General features: G+C 41.9%; 1 protein-coding gene across 1 annotated transcript; it reads left to right on the top strand.

Moving 5' to 3' along the window:
- Positions 1-21,567, top strand: Ly9 (lymphocyte antigen 9). Its single transcript, XM_052737633.1, has 10 exons — positions 1-148; positions 1,776-2,102; positions 5,660-5,935; positions 6,408-6,743; positions 8,693-8,962; positions 10,773-10,874; positions 12,012-12,065; positions 14,320-14,657; positions 15,598-15,669; positions 20,854-21,567. Exons 1-10 carry the CDS (start codon positions 25-27, stop codon positions 20,917-20,919), a joined length of 1,965 nt encoding a protein of 654 aa, XP_052593593.1. The 5' UTR covers positions 1-24; the 3' UTR covers positions 20,920-21,567.
- Positions 21,568-24,733: the final 3,166 nt, after the last annotated feature.

Here is a 24,733-nt window from a genome sequence, read left to right as displayed (position 1 = left end):
TCTGAGATCTGAAAAGATACCATAATGGCGAATCTAAAGAGGTATTGGTGTGGCTGGCCTCTAGAGTCTTTCTCTGATAAGCCACTGAAGAGACAGCAGGAGGTATTTTCTTCCGTTCTATGCGTCCCTCTCCTCTTTCTGCTCATGGGTAAGTCCGTATTGTAGGCACTTCCACTTGCTGTTGTGTTCTCTGAGGCTGGTCTTCTGCCCGGAAGAGAGATTCTTATTGGCGAAATCAGGAAATTACCCTCCTTGTGGTAATTACTCTGCAATTTTACTTTGTTCTGAGATCTGTACATGCGAGAGAGTGAGTGTGTATGGTGTGTGTGTGTGTGTGTGTGTGTGTGTGTGTGTGTGTGTTGTACGTGTGTGTGCATGCACACTGACGCACTGTGAGGAGGTGACATTCTAGCCCCAATCTCAAATAATTCTGGAATCAAACCATGCTCCCCTTACCCTCACATTTTCCTGCTAAGAAATGCTGACTCTAGTTTGTGTCCTATGTAATGTATATAAATTCACAGAGGGACCTGAGCAAACCCTTCTGATGATAAACCGGAGACGTCCTAAGGGAACAAAAACTGTTAGATTTTCTTCCACTTCCTGTTTTAACTCTCACATCCCCTGAACTGTAGGGACTTCTTATGATCAGGTGGCCCTAGGCAATGTGATTTCTCCTCCATCTCCCCTTCCTCCTCTTCCTCCTCCTCCCTTCCCTTTAGGCTACACTTCTATGTCTTCTTTTTCTCTAATATATTTATATTATTTTTTCACCCAGAATTCCTGGAGTAGCCATGCTGCAGAACTTGTCTGATTTGACCTAAATTCCCAAAGCCTTGGGAGTCCTGGGATCTGGGAGTCTAGGCTGGGATCACCTCAGAGCTGTCATAGGAAAATGAGCTGTGTTGACCAAAGCTCTTAGGAGCTTGAATAACAATGTTTATCAGAAATATAGATGTTGCTTGAGCCAAAAAATCAGTAGTGGGCCAATGTTATCATCTCTTCCCAACCCCAAACCTGACCTGACTAAGCTAAAGACAGCTGAAGGTTCCCTGGATGAGGCAGAAAGTAGGCTAATAAAGAAATTCTCAAACTTGAAAACAGTGAGAGAATTTTGAATGCTCATATGCTTAGTATAGCAGCAGGGAACAGCCCTTATTAGGGAATTTTCATTTTTCTAGTCTCCTAATGATAACCTTCTCCCCACTCTGGGCACACAGGTTCTACCAAGGTGCTAGCTTATTTGTTCTATCACTCACCTAGCCATCTCTCTGCCTCTCTAGGCATCTACCTACCCATTTTAATCTTAAAGAGATGCTGTCTTTTGCTTTTCTAGATCTTTACAGTTTGCAGCAACCTGCTTTTATTTATGTTTTGTCATACCCCTTGTAGATGACGTAGCTGTGATGAGTTTATCAGTCTTACAGATCAATAATCTGACTCTCAGAAAAATTCAGAAATTCACCCAGTCATAAGGCTAATTTCCCAATTAGGACAGAAATTTAGAAGGAATGTTTTAATGATTACTACAGCTGCTTCTATGGGAGAGAGTTTGGTGAGTGAGTGGATGAATGCATGCATGCATGAATGAATGAATGAATGACTTTGCTAGCCAATGGGCTTAGAAGGAGAAGGTCTAGTCATTCATTTATCAGCATATGGAATTTGTGACAAATCCATGTTTACTGAGTAAATAAATGAATGAATGAATGAACAAATGAAAGCTGGGTTGAGGAGTTCAGCTGCTCCTCCAAGTCCCTCTTCTGTTTCCACAGGACAAGGAGCCTCTGAGAAGGAAACATCCTCAATAGTGATATCAGGGGTGCTAGGGGGTTCTGTGACTTTCCCCCTAAACATCTCAGGGGATGCAGAGATTGAGAATGTTGCCTGGAATTATCCCCCAAAGTCTCTGGCTATAGCATTCTCCCCAAAACATGTACATATTGTGGACAAAGACTACAGTGGCCGACTCAACATCAGCAACACCTACTCCATGCGCATCAGTAACCTAACCAAGAATGATTCAGGATCCTACCAGGCTCAGATAAACCAAAAGAATTCTGGCCTCACCAGAGTGGAAAAGTTCATCCTCCGCATTTATGGTGAGTTCTAGAGAGCTTAGGGGATTTTCCACCCCCACACCACCACCAGTCTCCTACTGATCCCTAACAACACTACCTCTGACCTACCCAAACCCATGCTTTCCACACATGCAAAATGTGTGTAAAAACCTCATTCCATTGGCCCCCAAAGTCTTTTTTTCCAAATTCTTAATACTTTTTTTCTGTGTCTTTTATATGATGTATCTTGATTCCAGTCATTTCCCTGTCCCTTTGCATCCACCCTCCACCCCTGCCCACCCACCCCCAAATAAAACAAAATTTAAGGGAAAAAAGAAAAAAAAATAAGATAAAATAAAAGGTAAAATAGGGAAGGGAAAACCTTAAAAATCTCCTCATGGAAGATGTAGTGTGCCATCATGAGTCACACAATGAACCCCTTTGTCAATATATCTTTACTTGCCAGTTTTCATGGCAAAGAGCCATTTGATCTGGCTCTCGGTCTCTGGCTTCTACTCTTGGGATCCTCCGGGATATTATGTTGCTGACCTGTGTTGCAACCCCCGAAGTCTTAACCCACTGTAGCATCAACTTTAATACCAAAGTATCATCTAAATCAACCATGAATAAGACTTGATGTATAATTCATTTTGAGACCATTCTCCAGTTGTAAACCTATGGAACAAGACATTCTGCTTCTAGAATACAGTGGTAGGCTGGGCGTATGGTAAACACCCCCATTCTGAAAGAGATAAATTAGAAAGGAAGGAGTCACATATGGCAAGCAAGCCTAAAACCCAGAGTGGCTATTTTCATTATATTTTAAGGCTCAGTGCTGTATCTTCTGGGTCCACTATAGTGGTAGCAATGTCTTTCATGTCTCCTTGGGTGACCATCTACCTCTTGACCTTAGACATCATTCTGTCTCTAAAACAAACAAACAAACAAAACCATCCATTCCTACCCTACACCTGTCTTTTCTGGGCTCGTGGTGACAGGCAGAGCCCTGAAAGTCTTTGAACTACCACTGGTGTCTTTTCCTTCTTGATGGACAACATGCACTTACCGGCCTGCAGCTCATTACATTGTCTTATAGAATTCCAAAAGTCTGTCAGCTTTCTTTCTACCCTGTGTTTGTTCCTTCAGTCCAAGATTGTGGTGGTTAATCAATGTAGTCCATAAGCCACACGCACTCTCTCTTCAGCTAACATTGTGCACACCCATGTTCTCCCCAGAAGGACTTTCATATGTTTTGCAATATAAATTGGGGAAAAAAATCCCTACTTTTCAAGTTCTGGTTCTGTCTTGCCTAACAATCCCTTCCACTTATCTCTTTCCTCTGTTTTGTGTTAAGTGGTTAAAAGAAACAAGGTAGTGCTCTCAACACTTTTTAAAGATTTTTTATTGTTTATTTATGTGTAGATGTGTGTGATTGTATGTGCACGTGCACATGGGTGCCCATGAAGGACGGGGGAGAAGGTGTCAAATCCCCCGGAGCTAGAGTCACCAGCAAAAGTGAGCCACCCAATGTGAGTACTGGGAACAGAACTGTAGTCTTCTGCGAGGGCAGAAAGTGCTCTTAACCACCGATCCATCTCTCCAGCTCCTTACCTTCAATGTTATGCTTAGACATATGTTTCATTACTTAAACATTCTACTTCCCACAAAAACAGTAGAACGCATTTCAGCCAAGTTCTATCCCACTTTTTGTAAACATTCACTTTTCTCTGGTTTCTAATGCCATATGTCCAATTTCTGAAACATCACCAGAAAGACCTTAACTGTTCTCATTTCTATCACTATTTTGTTGATGATTACATATATATAAGGAAACCTATTATCATACATATGTGTGTACACATGCATGTGTGCTTGTGTCCTTACAATGCCCCTATTTTCTTTCTGAGTCTTCAGAAACTGGCTGTAACATCATATTTCTACCAAAAACTTCTTGAAGGCAACATGGGCTTTTACTAACATACATCTCAAAATTCTTCCAATTTCTACCCACTAGCCAGTTCCAAAGACACTTTTCCATATTTTTAGATATTTGTTACAACACCTAATTTTTGGTATCAAAATCTCTATTGGTTTGCTAATGTCGCTATAACAAAATATTGTTGGCTGATGGGGCTGGAGAAATTGTTCAATGGTTAAGAGCACTAGCTGCTCATCCAGAGGACCCATGTTCAACTCCCAGCAGCTACATGGTCATTAACAAGTGTCTATTACTCAGTTCCAAGGGAGCCTAATGTCCTCTTCTGGCCTCCATGTATACTGCATCATGTAATACACAGAAATACATGCAAGCAAAACACTTAAACACATAAATTTAAAAAAATATATTATTGGACGAGTAGATTAAATGATAGAAGTGCATTTTCTTACAACTTTGCATCTGACCGAAATATCTGTGTGTTTAGTTTCTTCTGGAGTCGGTCTTTGGATTGAAAATGGCCATCTTCTCTCTGTGTCTTCAGATGTTTGTCAATGTAGTTGGCGTCCTATTTATCTTCTTCAATGCGGATAATAAATAAGATTAGGGCCTACTTTGAGTTATTTACCCCTACCTCCAAACATAAACCTGTCTCCAAATGAGTCACATTCTGAGATGTTGGGGGTTAGGATTTGAATATAAGAAGTTTTGAGAAAAAAATTATTCGTTTCTTAGTACCATATTTCTACCAACCAGGTAGTTTGACACCTTTATTGATTTGTAGGATATTCTGTATATATTTAAAAAAGAAAGTTTTGTGCAGCTAATAAATTTAGAATAGATCACTAACTTGTAGCAATTTTTCATATGTATCACTAATGCTTAATAAGTTCCAGACAGTATGAATAGCATGCTGCCATACATATAGCTATCTCTAGAATATCTCTAGAGAGATCAGTATGAAACTCTTACTGTAAGTATTGTGCACTGGTCGATTGTGCCACTGAGGGGAATATGACCAAAATATATACATATTTATTATATACATTATTATACACATATAATTTTCACATAATTAATAAAAATATTACTTTGAAAAGAAACCCTTAGCAGTAACTGCCTTCAAAAATTAATGCAGAAGAAGAAATAGGTGTTGGGGACAGTAATGATTACTTTTCTTAAAATCATATACCCTTCTGCATTTTTTTCAATTTTGTGTGTATACCTATCACCTATTCAAAAAGAAATTAGACACAAGATTGAACAATGGAGATGGAATAAAAAGGGGGCTGAGGAAGGAAGGACTGAGAGTAGTGGATCCTAAGCTCAGACCAAGACGCAGGGATGATTTGAATTCTAGAAAGTGAGCCCCTACCCCCTAGGTTATTCAGCGTTTACTCAGTGCACCTAGGGTCCCAAGCACAGGGCAGAGAGAGAGAACCACACTACTAGGAATTTTGAGTTGTTGTGATAATAAGACCTGCAGAGAATGTCTCAGAAACATAGAGGAGAGGCGCTTGCCCTAGCCTGCAGACACCTCTTCCCTAGAACACGCTGATCTTCCTCCATCCCTACCTTCTCTACCATCACTTCCTTCTTTGGTCAGCCTTTCCCTGACAAGGAAGAAATCTGAGAGTCTTCTCAATACTCTTATCCCTCTCAGAACAGCTACAAGAGCCTCAAGTCACCATGACATCCGTGACCACCTCTGAGAATGGTTCCTGCACCGTCACCCTGATCTGCACTGTGAATGGGGAAAAGGACGGTATCCAATACAGCTGGACCCAAAAGGACACCGATTTTAATAAATCCCATAGGGACCCTATCCTCACCGTTTCCCAGAGTATCTGTGACCCAGACCTACCATATACCTGCACAGCCTGGAACCCAGTCAGCCAGAACAGCTCCCAACCTGTCCATGTCTGGCAGTTTTGTACAGGCAAGTGGCTCCATTCAGATCTTTCAGGGGACTCTAGAAACAGCCTAAGTACCCGTGGGGTTTAAAGATCAGTTTTCGGTGACACACATATGGAGTAGAAAAAGAAAGAGGATAAGTCCAAAGGCCTTCTGCTCAGGGGCCTGGGAAATACTGGCTGGGCTTGGAAACCCCAGGGCACTGTGGCACCCCAAGGGTACAGCAAGGGAGGAAAAGAGGGTTCCAAAGTAAAGAACCAAACTGAGCTTTATTTGGGTGGTAGTGTCTCCCAGGATCGCTTCAAAAGTGGGGAGGGCTGGACAGGCCAAGAGTGAGGTGAAAAGAACTAAGTAAAACAGATGTCTCATGGGGAGTGGAGCTAAGGGGAGGGGAGAAGGGGGTCCTGTCCCCTTCAGCTTGACTGGGGGGGGGGGGGTCAAGGGAGTTAGGAACAGAGGCTGAAGCAGTAATATCTCATCTCTGATTTCAAATTCAGGAGCCTCTAGAGGAAAAACAGTGGGGGAGACAGTGGTAGGGACCCTGGGAGAGCCCATGACCCTGTCCTTGGCGTTTCTGGACAGTCGAGACATGAAGAACTCTGTCTGGGTGTTTAACAAGTCAATTATCAGCCAAGAATGGGAAGGAGCAGAAACACCAGATCCTCACCGTAAGCCCAATGGTCCTAAAGAAAGGAGGTTGTGGGTCTCTGGCCAGGACCACTCCCTGAAGATCAGCCAGCTGGAGATGGAGGATGCCGGCACCTACCATGCCTATGTGTGCTCAGAGGCCTCCAGAGAGGCCATTGTGAGACACTTCACCCTGCTCATCTACCGTGAGTATCCCCTAGACCGCTCCTTTCCCTGAAAGGTTTCTCCTCTCTCACTTTCCCTTCCTGCCAAAACGCCTCAGGGCATTATTAACAACTAGTCAGTTCACAGTGGTGTGCTCACATAAGGAAACATTGCAACAACCATCATGAGCAGAGCCCACCTGCCAAGTGTTCCTTTATCTGGGCCTTTGACACCTAATTTTGTCAGCGTGTACTTTTATGTTCCGTTATCATTTAGAATAAGGGTGGAAGCAGAGTAGACTGAAGGGAAGCTCTCTTCATCTCTCAAAACACTGTGACTCAAGAGGATAGGCCACTCAGGTCCCCAGAGTGTGAAACACAGATCTCACATTCTTCCTTCTCATCCCTGGACTTGGCAGGAGTTTGGCTTGGTGTTTTGTATAGTTTAGGCCAGCCAGCTTTTTTTTTTCCTGTCTATTCACACAGAATAAGCATGGTCCCTGCCCGACTTTGCTCATATCTAGGGAAATGTGTTAACCATCCATCCACAGTCCTGTTAAAGAGTTCGGCAAGCTGCCTAGGTTCATGTTAGTTGCATATGGTGACCCAAATACTAAAAGTTAAAAATATAATTAAATCTAAAAGAAGGTGGGGCAGTGATGGTTCAGGCCTTCAATTCCAGCACTTGGGAGGCAGAGGCTGGTGGATCTCTGTGAGTTTGAGGCTAGCCCGGTCTACAGAGTAAGTTTCAGGCTACATAGACAAACCCTGTCTCAAACAAACAAACAATCAAACAAACAAAAACTGAAAGAACAGAGAGGATTAAGTAAAAACACTAGCAGACAGACAGCAAATAAAACCAGCCTTACTATTTATTTTCAAATAATTTTGAATGATAATAAATGCAGTGCCAGCTAGTGAAGTGAGATGGAATGAATCTTGTTCATAGATTTCTGATAACAATGATAAGAAATGTGCTTTATAGATTAATAGCTATTGATGTATAACTATGTGGTAATGCTATACTGTACTTTTAAGTTATACAAGAAAATGTAGGGACTTTTGTTTGGGTCTTTTCTCTGTGGTAGAGAGGAAACAAGTTAATGTTAATAAAGCTGTAAGCTCCTCTGCTCTAAGACACACACACAAATAAAATAAAATAAAATAAAATAAAGTAAAATAAAATAATTTTGAGAGATGAGGATGTAGCTCAGTTAGTAGAGTACCTACCAACTACACAGGAAGCCGAGGGTTGGATCTTTAGCACTACAGAAACCAGGTATGATGGCACCTGCCTATAATCCCAACACTTAAGATGGAGAGGCAGGATGATCAGAAGTTCAAGGCCATCCTAAGCTACACAGCAAGGTGGAAGTCAGCCTGCAATAATGAGACCTAGTCTCTAAATAAATAAACAAATGCAAAATAATTTTTGTTTATATAACAAAGACAATGATTTACTTAAATACTAATTTTTCTTTAAAAAACTTTTGGTAATGTTTAAAACATTGTGTTTATAAAAGCTGAACTTGTTTGTATTGATGAACTGGTCAACTTTTCACTGTCAGTACAATATTTGGACCAAGTAGTTCTTTTTATGTTTCCCTTTTCACTGACAGCTGAGTATCAAGGTCCACAGAGGTAAAGTGATATGCATGACATTTTGTAGATAAGGAAATGACTTCCATGGGGCTTGTGACTCCTGGGGGTACAACACATTCTTCATGAATGCATTTTATTCTTTCTTCTTTTTTTGCTCTTTTTAAAATTACATTTTGTGTGTGTGTGTGTGTGTGTTTTGTATGTGTGTATGTTGTGTGTGTGTGTTTTGTGTGTGCATGTGGTGTGCGCACGAGCGAGCAAATAGAGGATAGTGTCCAGGATTTGGTTCTTTTCTTCTACTATGTGGATCTTGGGACTCAAACTCGGGATATCAGCCTTGGTGGCAGGCCAATTTGCTGACAAGTCTAGTTTGTCTTTCTCAAACACAGAGAGACTGAAGAAGCCCAGTGTCAACCAGAGCCATGTGCACAGGAAGGACGGTATCTGCAAGGTACAGTTAACCTGCTCAGTGGAAGATGGTGGAAACAATGTGACATACACATGGACGCCCCTGCCAAAGGAAGCTGTTATGTCCCAAGTGGAGTCACGCCTCAATGTCTCCTGGAAATGTGGTGAAAGGCCGCCCAGCTTCACATGCACCGCCCATAACCCTGTCAGCAACAGCTCCAGCCAGTTTTCTTTGGGGGCCATCTCTTCAGGTTGCTCTCTCTCTCTCTCTCTCTCTCTCTCTCTCTCTCTCTCTCTCTCTCTCTCTCTCTCTCTCTCACCTAGGCTGCAGAAGCTGGGACTTTGAAATCCAGAGATTGTATCCTAAACTGTTTATGAAAGTCAGCGAGGGAGAGTGGGGGAGGGTCCATTAGAGCATCATCTCAGTGTGATGCGGTCCAGACATATAATCCTAAGGTTCTGATGGTTACGTTAGGAAAAGCAAGAGGAGGCAGACATGTTAGTAACCACTTGTATCCAAGCACTTGGGAGGCTAAATCAGAAGGGTTACAAATCTGAAGTCAGCCTGAGCTACAGAGTTGGAATCTGTCTCAAAACAACAAAACAACAACAACAAAAAAAAGAACTGTGGATTTAATTCAGTTGTTAGAGGGCTTTCCTAGTACATCTGAGATCCTGGGTGTAATTCATAGCATTACAAAAACTGAGTGTAGAGGTACAGGTCCATAATGCCTGTAATCCCACAACCCTAGAGGTAGAGGCAGGAAGATCAAGGAGTTTGAGGACATCCTTGGCTACATAGAGTTGATGCCAGCCTGGGCTAACAAGAGATTTGAAGAAGTGACAAGGGGAGGAAGCAAAACAGTTACTTCTTATAATGTATTTTATTTAACCTGATAGAGCCAAAATACCAACATTTCATGTGAATTTGGTATAAAACATATTAATGCTTTAAAAGTCAGCACGTGCTTTACACTTATGTTGTATCTCAACTCGGATATTAAATTTTTATCAAAAGTATTTCTTATTCAGATGCCATAAAATACACAGCTCAAGAATAAATGTACACATTCAAGTTTTTCCAAATGAACTCCAGTTTTTCAAGGAACTGAATCACCATTTATTACTTAATTTTAACAAAAGTAAGCACTTAGTTTCTAAGCCACACCAGCTACAAGTCAAAAGCCATGGCTTACTGGGCAGTACGGAATTCAAGGTTTGGAGAGTAATGGGGAGTGTATGGAAAGGAATGCTGGCCCTTTGGCCTGTGTGAGTGAATCTAAAAGAGGAAGCTTTCCTGCTCTGTTTTGCTTTTTGTTTTTTGAAACCGAGGATGGCCTTGGCTGGCCTGGAGCTCTCTCTGTAGACAGACTGGCCTAAAAGTCACAGATATTTATCTGTCTGTGCCAAGTACTGAGAGTAAAGGTGTATGCCAACATGCCTGGCTCTGGTGGTTCTTAATAAATGCTGGCCGCCACTCTAGAGCTCTGTGCATTCTTGCACAGTTCATTTTCCCGGCAGCCCTACAAAAGGAATGCTTTTATCATTTTCCCTGTTCTATGAAGACACTAACAGAAGGATGGGGGACTTACCCAGGCCACACAGCAAAAGCAGCATTGGAACTGTAGGCCTGGTCTCTGTTCTTCCCCAGACGGAAGCAGAAGGGTGAAGTCCACCTAAGACGCAATGGTGTTGGGTCAGGCTGAGTCAGGAAGACATATGTGGAGCCTGGCTTCATAGGAATCTGAACTCTTTTTTTCCTTTTCTTCTGCCTCATTTCATAGAGAAAGGCTGCTTTGGGTCTGACAGATCAGATACTTAAAGCTCTGGCCTTGGGTAAGCTGTAAATAGCTCTCCAGAAAGTCTGTGTCTACCTATGTACTGCAGTCACCTTTTGCCTACAAGGCTTGCTCAAAAACAGGTATCAGATGAATAAATGAAAGTATTTTAGGCTGTCGTGAGATTCTAAGAGTCAGTTAGGATTGTCATTGTGTCATATCAGTCATTTGCTCTGATTTCTCTGTCAATATTTGCATTAATATTCTTGTTTTTCTCTTCAAGGCTTTGAGAGAAACCTGAAGTTTTGGATCTGGCTTATGGTGCTCATCCTTTGGTTCCTGGGGATGCTGGTTGGGTGGTCCATTTTGAAGCAAAAGAAACAGTGTAAATTTTCTAGCTTAACTTTGCCCACCCTTAGAAATCTATTTGCTTGAAATCCATGCAGGCTTCTAAATCCTCCCATTAAACCCTTGCTTCTTGCTCCAGACCTAGTTTCTTCTCAGAGTGATAGGGAGGCTGAGAATTAGTTGAGGGTCTTCAGCTAAAAATAATTGTAGACCAACTGAAATCAGCTTGGGTTTTCATAGTTTTTATTATTTTATGTGTTGTGAGTGTTTTGCCTGCATGTGTGTCTGTACACCATGTGTGTGCCTGGTGCCTGTGAAGGACAGAAGAGGGCATCAGGTTCCTTGGAACTGCAGTTACAAATGGTTGAGAGACAACATATCAGTGCTGGGAACCAAACCCAGGTCCTCTGGAAGAGTAGCCAGTGCTCTTAACCACTGAACAATCTTTTCAACCCTAGCTTAGATTTTTATAGAATGTGGAGGAAGGACAGGGACATGATTTATTATCTCATGACTCAGTGGCCTCAATGGGTAGATGTCAGCAGAGGCTAAGAAACCACCAGATCTCTCTGTATGTTATCTGTGTTGTTCTTTTTGAGCCAACTTGACTCTCCTATTGCAATATAGCTGGGGGTCAAGGAGAGGGGCTTACCACAGCACAGCAACCTGTAGCTTCAGATATACACATACTAATAACTCTCACACTAGGCTGGGGCAGGATGCTTCCCTCCAACTTCAAATCTGAAAAATGTCAGAAATATCTCTGATTTCCCAGGTTGAAATCATGTGGTTGCTGCACACAAGGAAATAAGTGTTCATGATTAGCAGCTCCCTCTAGAATCTTAATATTAGAGTGATAATGGAGAATTTCTCCCAAAAAGGCAGGCTAAAACACATGGATCCTGCAAGAATTACTTCTAGAAGAGTTACAGCTCTCTCTTCCCAAGAAATGCCAGAAAGTCCCACAGCATTCTTCCTAGATGACGACAACCCTAGACTCTGATTACTACTTCCCTTGGTCCTGTGCTTATCTTGGGGTCCCCTCCTTCTCCATAGTCTCTTCCCTGACTGTGTCTTCAGAAGCCTCTCCCCATCTCCTTTGAGTCTCACAGAACCAAAGATATCTCTCTACTCATAGTCCTCATTGGTAACCTTCTTCTACTTGGTTTCTCAGGTTTGTCTTCGGCCATCAGGTGCAGCCAAGTCGAGACCCCAGCTGAAACATCAGGTAATATCATTGGTGACTCTGGATATGGGGGTCCTGTTCCAGATAGAAGTTCCAAAGCCTAGCTACTCAACGTACAGTCAGGCAACCAGCAATGTGGCTTACTTAGGAGCTTGTTAGAAATGCAGAATCTTGATTGCTACCACCAGAATACTGAATACAATCTACATTTAGATGACTTATATGCCTGATAAAGTTTGAAAAAGCAGTATGCTGAAAGGAGGTGGTTTGGGAACAAAAGCTCCTGGAAGATGGATCCAGTAGAGGTAATTGCTGGAACTAAGAGGGGTCTTGTGTCTACAGGAGCCTCTTGGGTTCCTCAGATGTTGACTGTTAGCGCTTGAACATGACCTACCATAAAGATGGGTTATTTTCTCCATTCTAAGAACACAGAAACAAAGACCAGGTGGAATAATAAAACTGTGGCAGGAGCAAAACCAGATGCTAATTAAAATCAGGTACACAGATGCCTATTACTCAAAAGCAATGGTTTTCAACCTGTTGGCCAGGGCCCCACAGGGGTCGTATATCAGATATTTACATTACAATTCATAATAGTAGCAAAATTACAGTTATGAAGTAGTAACAAAATAATTTTATGGTTGGGGAGTCACCACAACATGAGGAACTGTATTAAAGGGTCGCAACATTCGGGATCATAATCAATGGCTTTCCAATTTGACCTAAGCTAGGGAAGGCTTTCTTGAAACGAACTCTTATTCAACATGTAAAAAGAGAACTGTTCCAGTGGATGCTGGTGTGGAGGAAGAGCTTAGATGTTAGCTTTTATGTCCTCCTGCCAATCCCATGTTGCCCCAAATTACCACCTTAAACTCCAGAGTTCTGGAATGCTAGGAAGTCCCTCAAACCAAACCATGTTTCTAAAAACTCTCTCACATATCATGGAAGAGATCTACCAAGAGGTAGGATCAGAAGAGGGACTGGGGCTGAAGTCATCATACAATGCAGACTTTCTGAGAGATAAATGTAAAGTGCCCCCTCAAATGGGAATGGAAAAAAGACTATCAATGACTCCTCATGGCTCTGCTGTGGTCTAAAGTCAACATAAACTAGTTGTCAGACACATGGACTCAGGTCAGACATGCCAATTTTGGACCCTGCTTCTCTTCCTTTCCAATGATAGCATCATGGATAACTCAAGCTCTAACTTTCATTTATCTGGAAAAATGGGGTTGCTTCATCTGCTGTGAGGACCAAAGTGGAGTGATGTCCGCAGTGGCTACTCAGTGATAGTTACTATTGTTGTTAACCATTAGAACAACTCATACTTTATTTTTCCCCACACAAAGCCAGAGAAAGCAGTGGGTAGTGACAAGAACACCAGAGACCAAGCCACTTACATTCAAATCTTGGCTCTACTATGTAGGTGGGAACGTGCTTAACTTTTATGTGATTCAGCTTTCTCATTTCTGCTTCATGGTGTTTTAGGCAAATTAAAGACATTTGGAGCATTGCCTGACACATCGTAAATACTTAGCAAATGATAGACATGGTTTTTTTTTCTACATTTGCATCAAATGAGCTATTTGATGTGCCCCAAGGCAAGGTTTCTACCCTCTCAGTGTGCCGTGTTAGTTACTTGTGACATGCGCATGTTCTGATTGTGCTATGCCTGGGCCATTGCACTTTTTAAGTATTATAAATGCATCCTTTCCTCAAGGGAGGGTGATCCGTGTTTTACACTGCCTTAATCCTGCTGCTCTCCATACAAAGTACATCTTGTCACTCATCAAAACCTTGCCTTTACTTTATAACCCACCTCAATTCTGCCACTTTCAGGGTCTTCCTTGTTCTACACAGGAGCCATGACCTCCAACCCCAGTACTTTTCTTACACCTCCCATGTGATACCGTTCAGAGACCACCTTACATTAATGGTTTACTCATGTATATGATTCCTCTCCCACAGCTAGACAGTGAACTCTAGGATCAGACATACTTTATCTTTGTATTTTCCCAGAGTACTTGCCTGTATCCTTGGCATGGTTTTATCCAGTGGCCCAGTTCCGTTCGCTAAGGATGCTGAGAAGACCATCATACATTATATCTAGTGAATATTTAGCTATCAGATGAATAAATTATTTGGTTATTGAAAAGGAGAAAGGGAGAACAGAATGGAGCTCCCTAATGGGAAATCTCCTGCAGCCTTGACGTCATACCTAGGATAGATATCAGAACAAATTGGGTCTTTGGAGCAATTCAAGAAAGATGTGTTAACCCTGCACAATGTGTTCTAGAAACCCCAGCTGGCCACATGAGATTTTCTGTGCTCTCTCAACGGTATGAGAAACTAGACATGCCTGCTGAGACTACGAGGCCTAAGGCCGCCTCGGACACCAGCTCTGACAGCAATGCAACAATAGAAGAGGGTGAAGAGGGCGAGGGAAAGACCAGAATGCACAGCAGTGTTGATGGAAGAAGTGAGGTGTCTGACATGGACACTCAGGGGCACACTGCACGTGACTTGGCCTCTGAGAGGCAAACAGAGCATGAAGTGGTCGTGCCAGATGACACAGTGGTCAAGTCTGAGGTTGAAGAGGACATTACATACCTACAAGTGTACCTTAATGTGCAGGTGAGCACTTTGAATAACACACCTTCATCCTCCTGCTGCTTCTAGGACTATGTGATGTCACAGACGAGTCCCTAAAACAGGAAGTCTGTCTGGGGATAGGACAAGGACCATACAGACACTCTGTTCAGCTGTGATTACCAAACCTTGAGATCCTTTGAAATGGAGGAACCCATTCTTGGGTCATTAGCATGGGGACGAGAGAAACAGAGGCACTATCCCTTGCCCCAAGGCAGTTCCCAATTTCTGAGACCAGAACACAGTGGGATGTACTCTGACCTCAAGAGCTGTGGGTTGTAGGATTTTGTTTTGTTTTGGATTTTTTGTTTTTGTTTTATTTATTTTTTTTGTTTGTTTTTTATTCTTTGGGGGCCTGCCACCCAGCTCCCAAATAAATACATGAAGACTTATTCTTACTTATGAATGCCTGGCCTTAATTTGGCTTGTTTCTAGCCAGCTTTTCTAACTTAAATTATCCCATCTCTCTTTAACTGCATAACTGCATTTTGCCTCTGGGCTTTTTACCTTTATTCTATATATCTTCTTTCTTCTTACTCCATGGCTAGTTGTGTAGCTAGGTGGCTGGTCCTTGGTGTCCTCCTCTCCTTGTTTTTCTCATGCTCTTTCCTCTCTCTTCTCTTGAGTCTAGATTTCTCCTATTCATTCTTTCTGCCTGGCAGCCCCACCTATCCTTTCTCCCACCTAGCTATTGGCTGTTCAGCTCTTTATTAGAGCAATCAGGTGTTTGAGGCAGGCAAAATAACACAGCTTTATAGAGTTAAACAAATGCAACATAATAGAATGCAATACATCTTTGCATCATTAAACAAATATTCCACAGTATAAATGAATGTAACACATCTTAAACTAATACTCCACAACAGTGGTTTAAACCGGAATGTTCTCATTTGATGGCTAATGCTAGTCTGCTCACCTGTTACAGGGAAAGATCCCAGTTCCTCAAAAGAAAGAAAACCCGAACACAATCTACTGCTCGGTACAGAAACCTAACAAGGTGAGAACCATTTTCTTTTTCTTAAACTTATAAAGTAAGAAACTGTTCCCAACCATTTTGTCTGGAAGTCCTAGATTCTTGTGGCTGAGAAACTCAAATGAGCTCAGGATGTGCGGTTCTGATACATTCTGTGATCATTAGAGATGTCTGACTCACACCTGTGTGACCAAAGCCTTTGAACATTTAATAGCTAATTCAACATCTGATGTTGATTATTCTTAACATCAACCATAGGTTGATAAGACATATATATATAATATATTATATATTTGATTTATTATAGTGTTGAGTGAGTCTCTTAATGGTAGAATTTACCACTAAATAATAATGACTACAATAACTAATGTTTATAGAAAGTCCCACAGTTCATAAGGCATTCACAAACGAGTTCCCCTCCATCCTTGTAACAATCTCTGGAAATGTCTTGTCATTCACATTTGAAAGCTGAAGAAGCCGACTCACAGAAGCTAATTGAGCTCTTGTCATGTTGATGACAATTGAAAGTTCCAGTACCACAAACCACAAGCACTTACATTTTTAAATGTTTCCGTGCAAGTACATATCATGACCTAAGAGTATTCCTTCCAGTATCCACCACCTTCCCTTTTCTCACCCCTCCCAATAGTTCCCTTGGTTCCCCTAGACAGTTTTACTTTTACTTTCATGTCATATATGCATACATGATTTTGTGTGTCTATAAAATCTAGTAAGCAAAAATGAGAGAAAACATATGATTTTTTTTTTGAGACTGACTTAATGTAGTGGTTTGAAAGAAAATAGTACCAAAGGGAGTAGCACTGTTAGGAGGTGGGACCTTATTGGAGTAGGTGTGGTCTTGTTGGAGGAAGTGTGTCACTGTGGAGGTGGGCTTTGATGTCTCATATATCCTCAAACCATACTCAGTGAGACAGACCACTTCCTGTTGCTTGCAACTAAAGATGTAGGAATCTCAGCTCCATCCCTAGCACCATGTCTACCTGCACACCACCATGTCACACCATGATGATAATGGACTAAACCTCTGAAAATGTAAGCCACCCCAATTAAATGTTTTTCCTTTATAAGAGTTGCCATGGTCATGGTGTCTCTTCACAGCAATAGAAACCTTAACCAAGACACGTAATTCACTTATTTTATCTCAAGTTGCATCCATTTTCCCTCAGATAATACGACTTCATTCTTCTATATGGATAAAAAAAACATGAATATACCACATTTTCTTTTTTTTCTTTTTTTCTTATTTTTTTTTAATTAAATTTTCTAATCCTTTTACATACCAACCACAGGTTCCTCTCGAATATACCACATTTTCTTTAACCATTCCTCTCTTGTTGGACACAGAGGTTGGTTCCATAATTTAGCTACTGTGACTAGTACAGCAATGAACAGAATATCTATTTGTGATGTGTTGACTTGTTGTCCTTTGGGTGAATATCCAGTAATGGGATGCCTGGGTTACACATGGTAGATCTACTGTAGTTCTGTGTTGTTGTTGGTAAATTAATATATATATATATGTATATATATACATATATATGTATATATATATATATATGCATGTTTTGTCTCCATGTATTTCTTTACATCTCATGCATGCTGTACCCACATGGATAGAAGAGGGCATCGCATCCCTGGGACTGGAGTGACAGACAGTTGTGAGCTACCATGCAGGTGCTGGGAATCAAACCCAGGTCCTCTGCAAGAGCAGCCAGTGCTCTCAACAATGAGCATTCACTCCATCCCCTTTGTGGTTTTTAAAGACATCTCAATACTCTCTCCCATAGTGACTACATTACTTTACACTCCCACCAACAGTGTATAAGGTTCCCTTTGTGCACATCCCTGCCAGCATTTATCATTTATTTCCTTAATGACTGCCATTCTGACTAGGAAAGATGGAATCTCAATCTATTTTTTAGTTTTATTTCTCTGATGGTGAGTGAAGTTGAATATTGTGATATGTTTGTAGACTCTTTGTATGGGGGGGGGGCAAGTTCTCTGTTCATTTCATCAGCCCATTCATCAAATGGGTTATATGGGGTTTTTGTTTTATTTTGTGTTGATGGGGATTTTTTCAGTTCTTTGTATATTCCAGAATATCTATCCTCTGTCATATGTTGAGATTGCAATGAAATGCTCCCATTCTATAGGCTTTCTTCACTCATTTAAGTGTCTGCTATACCAAAGCTTTTTAATCTCCTGAGTCCCATTTGTTGATTGTTGGCTTTAGTTCCTAGACTACTGTTCAGTCCTTACCTATGTCTATATCTTGAATGTTTCTCCAATTTTTTTTCTCCAGAATTTTCAGACTTACACTAAGGCCTTTGATCCATTTGGGGTTAACTTTTGTGCAGAATGAGAATCTAGTATCATCCTTCAACATGTGGACATCCAGTTCACCATCACTCTTTGCTGAAGAGATTCTCTTTTCTCCAGTGTGTGTTTTTGGTATCTGTGTCAAAAATCAAGTGGCTGTAGCTATATGACTTTACATCTGGGTCCCCTATTCTATTCCATTGAGCTGTGTGGCTGTTTTGTGCCAGTACTGTGCTGTTTCTGTCACTATGTGGCTATATTATAACTTGAAATACAGCATTGTTCCTTTTGTTTGGGATGACTTTGGCTGTCTTTGTGCTTCCATGTGAACTTTAAGATATATTTTTCTGTGAAGGATGGTATTGGGGTTTGATGGAGATTGCATCGAATCTGCATATTGCTCTTGACAAGATGGTCATTTTCTCAATATTAATTCTTCCAATTCATGAACATAGAAGGTCTTTCCATCATCTGGTGTCCTCAATTTCCTTAGTCAATGTTAAATTTTCATTGTAGAAACCTTTCACTTCCTTGGTTACCTTTATTCCAAGGTGTTTTGTTGTTGTTGGTGTATCTATTGGTTTTTGTTGTTTTTCCCATTTTATTTAGTAGCAGTTGTGAATGGCATTTTTCTCTTCATTTCTTTCTCAGCATGTTTGTCGTTGGTCTGTAGGAAAGCTGCTGACTTTGTGTATCAAATTTGTATCTTGCCCCTTCGCTTAAAGTATTTATCAGTTTTAAGAAGTTTTCTTTTCCCTTTTAAATACACCTCAACAAGTATTCTTCCTCTGAGTCTGGCTGAGTATTTCATTCTCATTTTCCTAAAAACATTGATTACTCTACCACTTATGCTTTTGAGTCTACCCCCAATTTCACCTTCCCTCTGTAAAACATTCAATAAGAATTATTTAAGGTCTAAATCTTTTCAAACATGCTACTTATCTGTAATTAATGATTCAATCGTTAATGTTTATTAAATGGCTCTTTTAGCCAGGTGGTGGTGTCGCACACCTTTAAACTCAGCACTCGGGAAGCAGAGGCAGGCAGATCTCTGGAGTTTGAGGCCAGCCTGGTCTACAGAGTGAGTTCCAGGAAAGCCAGAGATACACAGAGAAACCCTGTCTCAAAAAAATACCCTTTATGGCCCATCATTGGGTTGGTCACTATGAGGATTCATATGTGTTTGTGGCAGCACCCTGAACTTGAGGATTTGTTCTTTTAGCTGTCATTTGATAGGGGATGTTGGAGTTGAATCTATCAGCGGGAGGAAGAAAAGAAAACACTACATGCTTACTGAATAAATTGTTTGTCAAATTCCAAGTGTTTTTCAGATGCTAGGAGTAGCAGATGTTAGTGCACTGAGAGACAGAGCAGCTGTCACTGCACTGAGGGATAGAGCAGGTGTCACTGCACTGAGAGACAGAGCAGCTGTCACTGCACTGAGAGACAGAGCAGCTGTCACTGCACTGAGGGATAGAGAAGGTATCACTGCACTGAGAGACAGAGCAGCTGTCACTGGACTGAAGCATAGAGCAGGTGTCACTGCACTGAGAGACAGAGCAGCTGTCACTGCACTGAGGGATAGAGCAGCTGTCACTGCACTGAAGGACAGAGCAGGTGTCACTGCACTGAAGGACAGAGCAGGTGTCACTGCACTGAAGGACAGAGCAGGTGTCACTGCACTGAAGGACAGAGCAGGTGTCACTGCACTGAGGGACAGAACAGATAAGACTTCAGGAGAAGAAAGTTGAACTGGGCTTTAAAAGGTAGATACTCTGCCAGGTATGGTGGCATACCTTTAGGTGGTTGAAACAGGAGAGTTGCCAGTTTTAGGATAACTGAGCTATATAGCAAGACCCTGTCAAGGTGGAGGAGGAAGAAGCAGAAGATAGAGTGGACTCAGTAAATACTTGTTCAGATATGCATGCCTCCTCCTGACTTAAAGCCCAGTGTTTAATGCCTACATATTCCGCCGCTGGCCTCGAGAACAAATCTGTGTAATTACTGCATTTCAGGCTGCTTTCCTCTCCAGCTTAGTTCTTGGGGTAAAAACTGTTCAAACTTAAAGCCGTGAATATTGATGGGTCTTTGTTCTGATGTTTAAAGTGGCTATAAGCCACCACAGGCAGGTCTATATAGTATCCCCACCCTAACCTACAGTAAATAGAAACCAGTGTATTTCCTCAGCTATGTTCTTGACAGAAGTTATCACCTGTCCAGAAAATTTTGGACTAGGAGTCCTCGTTCTGGGTCCAAGGCCATCACTTTTGGGTCAGGAACCTCTCAGACCTCTTTCAATCATTTTCTAACACACATCTCTGGGCAGTATAATGAGTCCTAACCCCTCCCCTCCCCCACCATCATCAGTTCAGGTTTCATCCTCTCTCTAGAGCATATGCTGTATCTTCTCCAGAAGACAAAGAGGTTGTTAGAACCCTTGGACCCAGAAGGACTAAGGTCTAACTGGAACCTAACCTCTTCCATTTAATTGTTAAATAAATATTTGCCCCTTTTCTTCCAGTTCAGGGAAGATTGGGATCACTCAGTGGTAGCTTCTGAAATGAAGATACTTTATTGTCATTTTTTAACTCCTAGAGTTGCTATACTTAACTGTCCACTACCCCTCCATCCAAGGAAAGTCCAGTCCATGGCCTTTAGCATTAGGAGACTTCAATTTGCCGCACTGAGCTCTCCGATACACCCTTACAGGGAGTCCAGCCCAAGGCCCTTAGCACTAGGAGACTTCCCATAGATTATGAAATTGATCAGCCTTGCCCTGGCCTAGCCTTTCACCAGCACAAACTAAAAAGAGTCAGATTCTCCACGGCTCTGTTAACCTTGTTCTTGTGTGTTCTTTCACTCATCTAGATGGTGTCAACTCTTCAGCAAGATGCTGAGCCTCCTGAACACTCTCTCTATGAAAATTTCACCTGAAGTGAAAAGCAGCTGCTATCTCTCTCCTGGGGTGTGGATTGGGAGAAAGACAGACCTCATAAATCCTGCTGTTTCTGCAGAGAGAACACATTGGAATTTCCTGCTGTGGCTCAGGCTTGCCTGAATTTGATCTCTTCCTCTTCTTCTGATCCCTATTACCTCATAAGCCATATATAGGTCAGGCAGAGGCTCTTTGGAACCTACAGACTTTAAACATCTTTGCTTTTTCTCTATTCACCCATGGAGTTCCTCCTCTGAACTAAAACCCTGCCAAGAGTGCTCTGCTGCACATGGCCTTGGATCCACGTGGCTTCTGTGCCCTGCATTGTGTACATAGGTGTGCCCAGAGGTTCAGGCCAAGCTTTATACTCAGTGGGAGCTTAAGTGTGACCAGTGTGGTCTCCATAGGCTCATATTCTTGAATTCCTAGTCATCAGGGAATGGCACTGCTTGAGAAGGATTAGGAGGTGTGTGTGGCCTTGTTGGAGAAAGTGTGTCTCTCTCTTCCTACTGCCTGTGAATCCAGATATAGAACTCTCAGCTACTTCTCCAGCACCATGTCTACCTCTGTGCTTCCATGCTCCCCACCATGATGATAATGGACTAAACCTCTGAAACTGTAAGTGAACCCCAATTAAATGCTTTCTTTTATAAGAGTTGCCTTGGTCATGGTGTCTCTTCAGAGCAATAAAACACTGACTAAGACATAAGTTGGTACCAAGGAGCAGGGTATTGTTGTGACAGGCCTGACCATGCTATTTGTTAGAAGAATATGGAAGAATTCAGGACTTTAGACTAGAAAAAGAATTGGATGCTGTAATTGGGGCTTAATGGACCATATTAGTGGTAGAACAGAAAACAGTACCTAGGGTGATTTGAACTGTGAAAGCCCAGCTCAGGAAGTATCAGAAGGGAAGAATCTCCCTCTATAGCTAAGGAAAGCCATTGAGGCCAGGCATGTGTCAAGGTGTCCCTACATGGAGGCCCACAGAAGCCATTGCATGAAGCTGTCAATGTGAAGCCTGGATTGCCTTGGAGACCACAAGATGTTGGAAATGCCAGAGCCATGAGATACCTGCAAGAAGAGCTGCAGACTGGATATGTAACCCAAGTCAGAGAAGTATGTGGCAGTCAACAAAGCTGAAAGGAATTAGAGATCTGAAGAGCTCTTTGACATCAGACACGGAGGTGCAGAATTTGGAGTCTGTCCTGCTGGTTTTCATTTTTGTTTTGCTCCAGTATTTGCTCACTATGCTCCTTTTCCTTCTTTTGGAATGATAATGTATATCCTGTGCCATTGTATGCCGCAAGTATGTGATCTGATTTTGATTTTGACTTTACAGAGGGTTAGAGTTAAGAGATTGCCGTAAGTCTCAGAAGAGACTTTGGACTTTTAAACAGTGTTGAGAACATAATAGACTATGGGGACTTTTGAAGTTTGACTAAATGCATTTTACATTATTATTGGTTGAAGTATTAAGGCAACTCCGTGTAGTTAAAAGGGAGGTTTATTTTGTGGGGTAACTTACAAGTAAAGGGATAGGTTGCAGGGTCCGGGAGAGGTGTAGTGCAGTCTAGCAGTGTTCTCTGGAGAACTCTGCTCAGTCTACCTCCAGGGTCCAGGATCCAGGAACCAAGAGAGCTGGCACATCTGGATCTCAGGTCTTAAGGGCTCCTGTCTCGGCCCTGCCTCATAGGCATGACAGTTACTGGAAGCCTCAATGAGGTAGTACCTCCAGGTCAAAGCTGGAACAGCTACCCACTACACATTATAATGTGGCTATAAGTCTATGGGAGCCAGGGAGTGGAATGTGGTGGTGGTCCCCATTCTTAGGCTCATATGCTTGAAGTGTTAGCTATCAGGGAGTGGTACTACTTGAGAAGGATTAGGAGGTGTGACCTTGTTGGAGGAAGTGTGTCACTGGGGGTGGGCTTTAAGGTTTCAAAGGCCCAGCCAGGCTCAGTGGCTTTCTCTTCCTGCTGCCTGTGGATCAAGATGTAGAATTCTCAACTACTTCTTCAGCACCATATCTGCCTGTGTGCCATACTCCCCATCATGATGATAATGGACTAAATCTCTGAAACGGTAAGCTAGCTCCAGTTAAATGATTTCTCATACAAGAGTTGGCATGATCATGGTGTCTCTTCACAGCAATAGAACACTGACTATTACAGTCAGTTTGTAGGCTCATTGCAGGTGTCTTTGTATAGCATCATGGCAGAAGTTCAGCAATCAGATACACAATTATGATAGTGTTGTATACAGAACATTCTAGAACAGGGCATCCCCAAAAGACTACTCATGCAGGGTTTCTTCTGACCAAATGTTGTTGAAGGAGACCAAGACTAACCATCCTTCACACATCTTCTAAGTAGTCCTCAAAATGAACCCAACAGGTATTTTCACACAGGGGCACACAGGTCTATGTGAAACAATGTTCAATCCAATATCATTTAAAATAGAAAGTGGGAAACCTAAATAGCCACTTAATGAGACTGTGGTTAAATACATGGTATATTCCCAAACAGTGGCAAACTTGTAAAGAAAGCAAAGACTAATATGCTATGTGGAATACATTGTTGAGTGTGAAGAACAAAGTCCAGAATAGTATATAGTTTGTGCTACCAGATGGATGAGAAAAACCTAAGTCTCTATGTTTATATAGGCATGGCAAAGTTCTAAATGGAAATACAAAATCAAGGCTACCCCCAGAGGAGGGACTGAGAATCTTAGATTGAAGAGATTTTTTTTTTTTTTGGTTTGGTTTTTCGAGACAGGGCTTCTCTGTGTAGCTTTGCACCTTTCCTGGAACTCACTTGGTAGTCCAGGCTGGCCTCGAACTCACAGAGATCCACCTGGCTCTGCCTCCCGAGTGCTGGGATTAAAGGCGTGCACCACCACCGCCCGGCTTTTTTTTTTTTTTTTTTTTGAGATTTTTTTTTATTAAATACTTTTTTTTGTATTGCTTGATTTTAAAAAATTTACTTATGAATTAGTATTTTGATAATTCTTTTGTAAATATTTATTTCTTTTTAAATTACAGGTATATGTGTGTGTGTGTGTTTGTGCCAGGGTATCTGCAAGTACCTGAAGAGGCTCACCAGTTTGACCTCACTGACTGGCCAATGAGATTCAAGGATACCTCTGCCTTATTCTCTCCCACCTCCCAAACCCCATACCCCCTCTCCCCTTCCCAGCAGTGGGATTATCCTTGTGCACTGACACACCCAGCTTTTTAAATGGGTGGTGGGGATCCAAACCCAGGTCTTCCTGCTTGGGTGGTAGGCACTTCACCAACAGAGCCATCTCCCCAGCACAAATTTTGATAGTTCATTAAAATGTTTAAGCCAGGCATAGTGTCACATGCTTGTAATATCCATACAGGAGCTAAAGCAGAAGGATCACAAGTTTGAAGCCATGTTGTGATGCACAGTACGACTCTGTCTCAAAAAAAAAAAAAGCTTAAAATGCCTCTGTCATATAAGATACCTGTATTTACCCAAAAGAGTTCCCTCCTTATTCTCAGACTGGATAAGGAACAGAGCATCTCTCTTCTCACCAGGTTTTGGCTGTAACCTGACCCCTACCTGTAAGTTGAAGTGTGTGTGACTTACAGTCATGTGACTGCGGTATACACTCTCGTCTCACGTACCTTGCTGCCCTCGGTCCTTTCATGTTGTTCATCTGCTGTCCTGCTAATGACGTTGAAATCCCCATGGCTGTGCCCTGTAGTGGGTACGTGGGTGCTCCTAGGCACTCAGACTGTGCTTCACACTCCAGATCTTAATTGCCAACTGTTCATTAGTTAGTTGT

Source organism: Peromyscus californicus, unplaced genomic scaffold (assembly GCF_007827085.1).
Source record: "Peromyscus californicus insignis strain IS unplaced genomic scaffold, ASM782708v3 Scaffold_14__1_contigs__length_90479793_seg_2, whole genome shotgun sequence".
Lineage (NCBI taxonomy): Eukaryota > Metazoa > Chordata > Mammalia > Rodentia > Cricetidae > Peromyscus > Peromyscus californicus.
The sequence above is the reverse complement of the archived record's forward strand: the minus strand, read 5'-3'. Positions and strand labels throughout refer to the sequence as shown.